We start from the raw sequence: 12,011 nt of genomic DNA, 5'->3' as shown, positions 1-12,011 counted from the left end.
GAAGCCTCCCAAGCACGGAGTCCATCCTTCCGTGGCGCCCCCTCCGGGTCAACGGGACCGGGTCTCAGAAAATAAAAACGGATACAAATGACTCCTTTGGCCTCTGGCGTTTTTTTTTCAATTGTATTTTATTTTTATTTTTACAATTTGTGGTTATGACATGCATGTGTGAAATGTGTATTTAATACAAAAATGTATGATAGATATAGAGCACAGGATGAAGATTGATCTCGCCATGGTGCTTAAAAAAGCAGCATGAAACGTTTAGTGAAGCGTTTATAAATCTTGACCAAATAAATACAATATTGTTAAAAGTCCAATATTTACCTCTTGTATTTCATAATCCTATTATTGTATTCGTTGTATTCTTCTTTTATTCAATTCGACATCATCCAATTATTTTATCATAAAAAATGATATTACTTAGTTCGATTAAAAATGGAACTGATAAAAAATATCAATACGTGTATAGATCATTAACTTCGGTAGTTAATACAAATTAAAAATAAATAAATACAATTTCAGATCATTATAAGCGTACGTGTACTCCTCACTTAACGACCGAGTTCCGTTCTGAGGACCAGGTCGTTAAGTGGATTGGTCGATAAGCGAGGAAGAACGCTAGTGTAGTGAATACTGTCAGACTGTGGGAACGAGAACGGTGATGAGATGAGATGTATACAGTATATATATTGTATATAGTGTATATAGTGTATATAGTATATATAGTGTATACTGTATAATGTACATAGTGTATTTAGTTTATATAGTGTATATAGTATATATAGTGTATATAGTGTATATTGTGTATATAGTGTCTATAGTGTATATAGTATATATAGTGTATATGGTATATATAGTTTATATAGTGTATATAGTGTATATAGTATATATTGTGTATACTGTATTCAAGATTCAAGATTCAAGATTTTTATTTGTCACATACATATACATACTTCCATACATATATGCAGTGAAATGTAATGCAACGCACCCGGTGATAGCACACAATAAGTCCTAGGAAAAAGTACAAAAATAAAATAAAATAAAAAGTAGAAAATTCCTTTCTATAGACCGACTAACTGACTCCTAAAACGTAATACAGTAAGTGGAATACTTATAGAATAAGATAAAAAATATATAGAATAAAATACAATAAAAAATAAATTGAAATAAAATGGAATAGGTTGAAGGAATATGGCTATGTATATACAGATATGTGCATTTAAAGTGGCATGTGAGTGTATAAAGTGTATAAAGTGTATGTAGTGTATATCGTGTATATAGTATATATATTGTATATATTGTATATAGTGTATATAGTGTATACTGTATAGTGTACATAGTGTATATAGTTTATATAGTGTATATAGTGTATATAGTATATATAGTGTATATAGCGTATATCGTGTATATAGTGTATATAGTAAATATAGTTTATATAGTGTATATAGTATATATAGTGTATATAGTGTATATTGTGTATATAGTGTCTATAGTGTATATAGTATATATAGTGTATATGGTATATATAGTTTATATAGTGTATATAGTGTATATAGTATATATTGTGTATACTGTATAGTGTATAAAGTGTATAAAGTGTATGTGGTGTATATAGTGTATATGGTATATATATTGTATATATTGTATATAGTGTATATAGTGTATACTGTATAGTGTATATAGTAAATATAGTTTATATAGTGTATATAGTATATATAGTGTATATAGTATATATAGTGTATATGGTATATATAGTTTATAAAGTGTATATAGTGTATATAGTATATATAGTGTATATGGTATATATGGTTTATAAAGTGTATATAGTGTATATAGTGTATATAGAGCTGTATATATATGTATATAGAGCTTTATATAGTTTATATAGTATATTTAGTGTATATAGTAAATATAGTGTATATGGTATATATAGTTTATATAGTGTATATAGTGTAGATAGTATATATAGTGTATATGGTTTATACAGTGTATATAGTGTATATAGAGCTGTATATATATGTATATAGAGCTTTATATAGTTTATATAGTGTATTTAGTGTATATAGTATATATAGTGTATATGGTATATATAGTTTATATAGTGTATATAGTGTAGATAGTATATAAAGTGTATATGGTTTATACAGTGTATATAGTGTCTATAGTGTATATAGAGCTGTATATATATGTATATAGAGCTATATATAGTTTATATAGTGTATATAGTGTATATAGTATATATAGTGTATATGGTATATATAGTTTATATAGTGTATATAGTGTAGATAGTATATATAGTGTATATGGTTTATACAGTGTATATAGTGTATATAGTGTCTATAGTGTATATAGAGCTGTATATATATGTATATAGAGCTATATATAGTTTATATAGTGTATATAGTGTATATAGTAAATATAGTGTATATGGTATATATAGTTTATATAGTGTATATAGTGTAGATAGTATATATAGTGTATATGGTTTATACAGTGTATATAGTGTATATAGTGTCTATAGAGCTGGCGAGCCTTGTGAAGAGAATGGACACAAGCATCATCCAGATATGACGTGGAAATCAACGCAGAGAAAACTAAAATCATGACCAACTCCATCCGAACCATTGACATGAACATCACAGTAAATGGGAATAAACTTGAAGAAGTCAACCATTTCAAGTATCTTGGAGCTACTATCAGCGAGGAAGGCTCAAGGCCTGAAGTCCTCGTAAGGGCAGAGCATACAACAGCAGCAGGTCGTTAAATAGGTATGTCGTTAAGTGAGGAGTACTGTATGCTTAACTTCCTTTTTTTATTCGTTTATTCCAAGCCTATTTTGAAACGATCAAATCGATCATCTATAAATCAAAGACGTTTGTCTGCAATATCAAAGCGACGTTGCGATTCAATCTGCAGGATTAAAACACACGCAAAATAATAGTTTGTGTAACAGTTACTCTGTTATCTCATCAGACATAAAGCCAGAGTGAGCAAACAATGACTAAGAGGTTCTTGAACTTACATCACAGTGTTGTCCTTATCTAATATCTGCAGGTTTGTCAAAGCCCACAATCAACATTTGGGTTCGTGGGGCTCGCCCCCACCCAGAGGCGTTCCTCTGCTAAGAAAAGGGCGGTGATGCATTTTGTACAAAAGCTTTTTCTCGGGAGTCAGTAAACAAAACGAGACTATACATTCAACGAAATCATCCTCTAGCGACTGGATTGTTATGAGAAATCTGGGTTTATGAGGCTTTTTCCACACTATAAAAAACAATCCTCATCTCACCAGATTCAGGACAGTTTTACTTTTATTAACTGCACATTAAATCGACGTTAAAAACAATAGTTGGGCTTTGATTATCAGGGGCAATTACAGATCGTTTTCTGAAAACCTGCATGGCTTGAATTGTGAGGATTACATTTAGGGGGAGTGACACAATCACAGTTTCCTTAAAAAAAATCCACTCATGGGGCCCAGGTCATTCCTCCATTCATTCCTGTTTTACAAAAAATAGCCTCCACCTTTTCGTTTTCGATTGGAACTTTTTGAATTCTTTGGGATTCGTTTATCATGAAACAGACAAAATGGTTGTAGGCCTAGTACTACTCAATAATACTCATCATCTTAAAGAACAACACCTATAATAATAATAATAATAATAATAATAATAATAAATTGTGATAATAATAATAATAATAAAAATTTTGATAATGATAATGTAATAATAATAATTATTATTATTATAATAATGATAATGTAATAATAATAATCATAATATCATAATGTAAATAAATAAATAAATAAATAAATAAATAAATAAATAAATAAATAAAAATAATAATAATAATAATAATTGAAGAACTGAGACAATTCTTTGGTTCCAACTCACTGACAGAGAAGTTTGGGTCATTTTTAGATTTGTTTGCTTTGTAAAAACGAACAAATCAAAAAACAAACAAAAAAACAAAACGTGTAGGCTTATGATTGCAAAAGGCTATATTGTCAGAATGAACATTGGCTCTAAATGTCCATGCCGTGCAGCGGGGGAAAGAATAGGGCGGGGATGTCAACAGAAATAAAACAATATACAAATTAAATTAAATTAAATTAAATTAAATTAAATTAAATTAAATTAAATTAAATTAAATTAAATTAAATTAAATTAAAATTTAATAATTAGGATGGATAAGAAATATAAATGATAGATTATTTTTAAGTACAGCAAGTTTTTTTTCGGAATTGAACAAGTTGCCTGGTGTCGTGGAACGCTAATGGGATAAGCATAAATAACAATCTATAACTACAACATATTTGTATTTACTGTTCCTTTGGTTGACTTATGTCACAGGGTTGTTTATATGTTTGGGGATGGTTTAACTAATATTCTGGGAGATGTTTTACCTGGAACTCAGGTGTTGTGGGTAAAACTAGCCTCGGCTGTGGATAATTGTGATGCAATAATAATAATGATGATGATAATAATAATAATAATAATAATAATAATAATAATAATATATCAGTAATAAGTGTCACAGTCACAATAATTTTATTCCCCCAGGTACATTTACATACTATGAATTTGTCATGTTGAGGTCATGCGTTACACAACAGACAATTGCCATTCAAAAATCTCAACAGTCAGAAAATATTGAAAATTAAATAATAATAAAATAAACAGAGTAAAAAGCGAAAATTAAAAAAATAATACGAATAAAATGATAATTAAAATGGCCAAAATAGCTGAACATAAATAGTCAGGTATACAGAGCACATACAGAATATAATAAAAGGGAGGTGGGGGTATCAGGTTTCAAAATGCATCGTTTGAGAATTATGCAATGCGCAAGGCTACATTGATTTACAATCTGCTCCTATTCATGTGGCCCTGCGCGGAACCACAGCCCAGTACCGCCACAAGGTGCCGCTACTGCTTCATAAACGACCCTAAATGCAGCTTACCCAAACCAAAGTGGACTCCATTCCTTGCAACAAGACATGGGAACAGTAGATCGCACACTTTTATTATAAATGGCATACATAATGACAGACTTTACATCTCTAAGGAATCCATTTGGACTGGCTTCTAAGTGGACGGCAGCTTGGTTGGTTGCTTGGTTGGTTGTGGACCATGGACGGGTCTCATCTGTATTTCTCAGAGAGCACGGCTGAGAACGCAGAAAGATACTTGTCCATGGCCGCATGTGCAACCGGCGTGAAGCTGTCTCCCATGTTACTGGCCAGGGTGACCAGCATACAGTGCGAGAAAAGCTGCAGACAAAAACAAGAAGCTTTAGGGACAATGTGGATGCTCAAAGGTCACGAGGGATTAACCCCTAACCTTCGCCCTACACAGTAAAGGATGTATACTAACCACAACCTTCTCTGGTGATTTACAGTCATATATATCCCCCCATCCCGCCCTCCCCTTTAACATCCTTATATCACCTCCTCCTCCTCGGGCCACCCTCCTTCAAAGAACCACCGTATACAGTACGTCGCCATCAAGGCCTATTTGGCATATTGAGGTTATTGCCTAATCTAGATCATTCGTCTGTCTAGGTAAAGTGCCCTCAAACGTTCCATCAAACATCCAGTAAACCGCCTGTGTGAGCCAGTGCGAGTTCCTCTTTTAAATTCAATATAAAACATCTCCTCGACCGACCATCAGACTGACCTTGAAGTTAGCGGGGTCAATTCGGAGACGGTAGGCGTGCAGCGTTTGGAGCGGGGCCAGAGTGTCTGTCAGACGGTCGATGTCCTTGGACGCCTTGGCGATGGCCAGGACAATCTTCCGGCCGTGGGACAGGAGGTGCGGTGAGCGGGCGCTGATGTCCAGGTGAGAGAAGTAAGTCTTGGAGCCGGGGAAAGTCGTGAACATCCTATATGAATATGAATATGAATATGAATATGAATATGAATATGAATATGAATATGAATATGAATATGAATATGAATGGAGTGAACATTGACACTCGACGCAACTCAACTGTCACTCAAGAGACGCTTAGTAACGTGTATTCTGAATAATAGGCCCATATTGATAAAATTCTCAATTATTTTTTCCCCACACCATATATGAAGATATGACTTTTATTCTATGCCCAACAGCGTGGTTTTCCGTGTCTAATATATGCACAGGAATAATGAACTCACCTAAGAAGAGCTTCTGCCCCAATGTCATCGGCAACGGGAATATTTCTCTCCCATATCTGCGCAAGAAGCTCCTTCTCTCGCTGCGTTAACATTGCAAGTTATTTCACTATGTGTGTGTGTATATATATATATATATATATATTTTTTTTTTGTTTGTTTGTTTTTTTTGTTTAGGATCCAGTGGAAATCAAGATTGTTTACATGTATTGATTGTGTCCGTTTTAAATTGTCAATCAACCATTTTTCTTCCAATAAAAAATGAAAATAAAGTAAAAAACAAACAACAAAACCATAAAACTAGAAAACTGTTAAAAAAATAGATCAAATATATCCTCTGTGATCGTTTTGGTTTGAGATATTTTGGGATCCAACGGTGCAAGTCTTGACGGTGTCTATGTTTTTAGGTTGTTTTCGTGATCAGCGCTATCATGCGCGTACCACTGAAAGGTGGGGGCGCGACAACGGGACCAGTGGCCAATGCGCATGCGTAACGTTCGCACGCTCCTATCGTAGACCATAGAAATACATTTTAAATGGGTATTTTATCTTTTTTTTTTGAATATTTGACTGATAATGACTAATATTTGACTTACAATGAAGTTATTGGAAATGGTGCCTGATATTTATTATTGTATTCATTCTGACTGATTGATTCTCTCTCACTGGTGATACCTCCCATGTCAATGTCTGTCGAATTGGCTGAAATACAGTTCAAGGAGAAGATCTTTAACCTCCAAAGTGGGTTCTCAGACTGTATTCCCCTGAAACTTGTCACAATGTGTGTTGTGGACCTATTTGATGGGCACCGGTAAATAGCCATGAGGGGAAAAACAATAAATGAGCATTTTTTCTTTATCCTTACCAGCAGCTCTTTGAAAGAGAAAGAGGCGGGGGTGCTGGTTGGTCTGCTGTAGATAAAGTATTCCAGCTGCTTCTATCAGCGGTCCCATACGCTGAAGGTTTGGTTTGCACCCAGGGCGTGGAGCCAAAGCTGCAGTATGATACTCAAGTCAGTCAGCTGGAGGACTGTTTTCCCGTCCAATAAAGGACCAATGTTATCAATGGATTAGATATTGATTTTAGCCAAAGTATGTGAGGTTCTGCAAATTTTGTTCTCCGCGTTCAATGTTGCATGGCTTCTGTGTTTGTGTCGAGATCCTTGGAGATGTTGAAGAAAATGAAAGTCCGGAGAAAAGCGAAAGAGAACAGAATGATTGTAGATATATAAAGGAGAAAAGCTACAATAAAAGATTCAATATATGTCAGTGTTCATATATATTCATCCTCTTTTGTCACACCATAAATATGCTTTACAGGCACACAGACCTTAGATGTCCAGATGCAGCTGCGAAAAGGCAGCCACACAACTGTTAACCTTTGCAGGAATTAACTGTCTACTGTTTGAATTTATGGATTTTTTTTTTTAAAGCAGCATTTGTTTATGAGACACTTCAGCCGCAAAGCACATGGAAAGGCACAGTCTAACACCTCTAGATATAGAAAATACAATAGAAACGATCAGGGATTAGAATTCAGATTAATTTATTGATTAAATCAGACATGAGATTACAGTCTTCAAATAATTTGGCCCTTAGTAATAAGGGATTGAATGTAATAGTTACTGTATTATGTTGCTGTTATCTAGACACACAGATCGATTGGTTTGTAACCCTATGCATGCCCAACATTTCTGGAGCAGCCTCACAGGGTATACTCTGCGTTTTGATATATTTTTTTAATCAAATGTGATCTCTTCTGTGAGGTGCGGCGGAAGAAAGGGTGATGAGTGGACAGGATGATGGCTGTCGACCAGCCGGTGGTTTATTCAGCAGCTTCCACACACATGATGCCCTTGATGAAACCATAAAACAACTGGGTTAAATACAATAAAGCACCTCACCGGTATCTCATACAACCCCATTCTGTTTCTGTACAATGCAAGAAAGTATTAAAAAAAGAGTATAAAACACTTAAAACACTTGTCTCAAACATGTTTGAGCCTGTGTATTAAATGCAGCATGCATGCAGTAGCATAGTGAGCTGGCAGACATGTTTAACAAATATTTAAAAAACACAATATAAAACAGTAAATGTTATTTGTGGCAGATTTTCCGCCATACGCCACCCAAGTGGCATGTTCAGGGACCTCAGCACAGAGACACAGACGACAGGCGGTTGTTACCACCAGTTTATTGTAGAGAGGAGGCTCGGTGGAATTAGCCAGGAGCAGAAGGAACACGTCATGACACAGGGCTCCCACCCTGACCGAGTGTGTGACGGGGTTTTTAACCTGATGCTCCTTCGCCCAACCAACGGGCATCAGGTGTGGCTGCTCAAGCCACCCCATCCACCACAATTAGAAACACTGAGTAATGACCTAACAACATCCTGTCACTCCGATTTATAAAACAAAATGCAGGGATGGGCACAACATTAAACCAATAAACAAACAGTGTGAAGAGGTCGCATTTTCCACTGCCGACTTCGATGAAAGGATAAAACAAACAACTGGCCTGATGGTAACAGGAAGTGGCTAGATAGATAGATAGATAGATAGATAGATAGATAGATAGATAGATAGATAGATAGATAGATAGATAGATAGATAGATAGATAGATAGGCAAGGTAGGTAGGTATATATATATATATATATATATATATATATATATATATATATATATATATATATATAGGAAAGGTAGATAGATAAATTATAACCTTCAAAGGAAGTTAATGTATTACCTTGGGTACACCTGAAATAAAATTAGAGTGATCATAAACCTCTGTGTTTAACGTGAACACGTGTGGACCACGGCTGAGAGTAGAAATTCCCTGAGCAGACATAGACTGCACTTCAGCCCATTTGTCAGACGGCTCGCCGGCCCTCCTTCCCTGAGTGGTTTCCAGCGGGAGGTTTGGTCAGCTTTGAAGTGGCTCAGCAACGATGCTGCTCAGCAGGCTCGAGAGTGGGCCCGTGGGAGGAAGTGAACGCACACACACACACACACACACACACACACACACACACACACACACACACACACACACACACACAGATGTACAAATTCCTGTAGTGTATTTGACTCATACAAAGGGTTAAATCATTGTGAACCACCACTACATTATAAGACTGCTTTTTCGACTGGCATATTGAGATCCAGAGATAAATTTGACATTTTAAACAAAAGCAGATGTTTACACACAGATGTTGCTAAACCAAATAAACAGATACTTTGGGAGGTGGACAAAGGTTCCATGACTTTTCCTGATTTTTGTCCTTTTTTTTTTTTAAATACGATCTTCTTATACCCCCCCACCCCCTCAAATTCAGCATACTACACATTCAAAGGACAATTTGAATATGCCTGAGTAGACAGCAATGCAATATCAGTCAATAAATATATGGTTCAATATATATATGAACAGTTGGCCTGTTAATACAGGATGGGCTGTTTAATGGTTCAAGATCAAAGCTGTAATAACTTCATCCAATGGACCTATATACAGTATATCTCCCATCAACCAGATCAACCCATCAATCAGGTGTTTAATAACTTTTGATCGTGAAGGTGTCTTGTCGACACTCACCAAGTTTGAAATCGATCCAATAAAGTACAAAAGTACAAAGCGTAACAATGACCAAAAAACAACTAATAACTAAATGGCACCTTTAATTAAATATGGCCGACTTCCTGTTGGGTTTAGTTAATGGTGGCAATATAGAAATATATATATATATATATATATATATATATATTTTTTTTTTTAAGTCTAATGATGTTACATATGTGTACCGAATTTCGTGAGTTTTCATGGAAAAAGGGAAACATTTAGCCATGCCCATGCACGGGACCCATAGAACATCCAATGCCACACCAGGACCGACGAGTATGCAAAGTTTCATGAGTTTTCGAGTTTCTTAAGGTCTCCAAAAAGCCGCTTCAGAAAAGCAGAAGAATCAGAAGAAACTGAATAAACGGAGCGATAACAAAAAGGTCTTCGTCCACATTCTGTTGGCTCGGACCTAAATAATACTCATTATAATAATACCTAATACCTAATAATGTAATAAATAGGTCTTATATTTTCGTGTCTAGTTATACTGGGTTACTATAACTAATAGCCTGCTACTACAACTACTACAGACTACAACTACTACTACATTCTACTACAATTGCTACTTCCATCCCCTAAACCCATACTGGGTTTTTAAACTGTATTACATGTCTCACCGCTAGAGGGCAGGAAGTATACTCCAAAGAGCATCAGCCATGCTGGGTTGGGTACTGCCCTGCAGACAGATTGTAGTAGAGGTAAATCCATACGCTTACCTGTGTAGGGGAAGGAAAAGGTTGTAGAAACCCATGTAAGAGGTATTTCTGTGTATAGCACTGGCACAGGACTGCCGACACATTTGATAATGTCCATTTGCAAAAGAAAAATACATATGACAAGTGGGAACATACTGTATATTAGGTGTTTATATACAAAGTATATAGAGATACAGAATTTGTAAGGGTAAAATGTGTATTCACAAATATCTATCCAGGTGTACAAATAATTACGCATTCGTTCATTTTACAATCGTCACAAAGTTGCAAGATATTTCTTTGCTGACGTTTATGGATCAGAACACAGTATATACAATTGCACCCAGTGTACACACTTTGCAATAAGACCGTAGAATAACTCCTCCCCTGGCTTTTCTAGAACATTTACGCGCGCGCACACACACACACACACACACACACACACACACACACACACACGCGCGCACAGACATAGTCATGACCTTTTGTTTTCCACCTCGTTTAACAGTATATGTACAGATTTTATATACTGCATATTTATGCAAACTTGCAAAATATCCTACTTTTGTCAGAACGTGAATTGCTGACACAGGGTTGTTTACTGTAAATGTTTCAGTGTATTGTACATACAGACAGAAAAACGCACCACCACTACACGCACCACCACTACACGCACCACCACTACACGCACCACCACCACCACCACCACTACACGCACCATCACCACCACTGCACGCACCACCACCACCACCACCACTACACGCACCATCACTACACGCACCACCACTACACGCACCACCACCATCACTACACGCACCACCACTACACGCACCATCACCACCACTGCACGCACCACCACCACCACCACCACTACACGCACCATCACTACACGCACCACCACTACACGCACCACCACTCCACGCACCACCACTACACGCACCATCACCACTACACGCACCACCACCACCACCACTACACGCACCATCACTACACGCACCACCACCATCACTACACGCACCACCACCACCACTGCACGCACCACCACCACCACCACTACACGCACCATCACTACACGCACCACCACCATCACTACACGCACCATCACTGGACGCACCACCACTACACGCACCATCACTACACGCACCATCACTACACGCACCATCACTACACGCACTACGACCATCACTACACGCACCATCACTACACGCACCACCACCACCATCACTACACGCACCACCACCACACGCACCACCACCACACGCACCACCACCACCATCACTCCACGCACCACCAGCACCACCACTACGTGCACCATCCGTCTCATCTCGCCTACTGTAGCGCTAGCGCTCTTGCGCCGCGAGGCGGGGGCGTTGGACACCCACCGTCAACGCGGCTCCGCCCGCCGGGGAGGACCGCGCTGCCGCGGCACGGTTCTTCCCGAGTGGAACGCCGACGCGGCGTGCCGGCACAATTAAACAAGCCTCCGCCGTGGGTGTCGGTGGAATCTTGTCCAAGGCGTCGCTGGAGCAGCGCGGCGC

General features: G+C 37.3%; 1 protein-coding gene across 1 annotated transcript; it reads right to left on the bottom strand.

The window, feature by feature from the left end:
• Positions 1-4,882: 4,882 nt before the first annotated feature.
• On the bottom strand, positions 4,883-6,268 carry hbae4 (hemoglobin alpha embryonic-4). Its single transcript, XM_080021668.1, has 3 exons — positions 6,163-6,268; positions 5,684-5,888; positions 4,883-5,277 (listed from the first exon to the last, which is right to left on the bottom strand). The coding sequence occupies exons 1-3, from the start codon at positions 6,252-6,254 to the stop codon at positions 5,149-5,151; spliced, it is 426 nt and encodes a 141-aa protein (XP_079877794.1). The 5' UTR covers positions 6,255-6,268; the 3' UTR covers positions 4,883-5,148.
• Between the last annotated feature and the right edge of the window lie 5,743 nt (positions 6,269-12,011).

The sequence above is a fragment of the Zeus faber genome (assembly GCF_960531495.2).
Source record: "Zeus faber genome assembly, chromosome: 20".
In the NCBI taxonomy this organism is placed as follows: Eukaryota; Metazoa; Chordata; class Actinopteri; order Zeiformes; family Zeidae; genus Zeus; species Zeus faber.
This window is presented reverse-complemented; position numbering and strand designations above follow the sequence as displayed.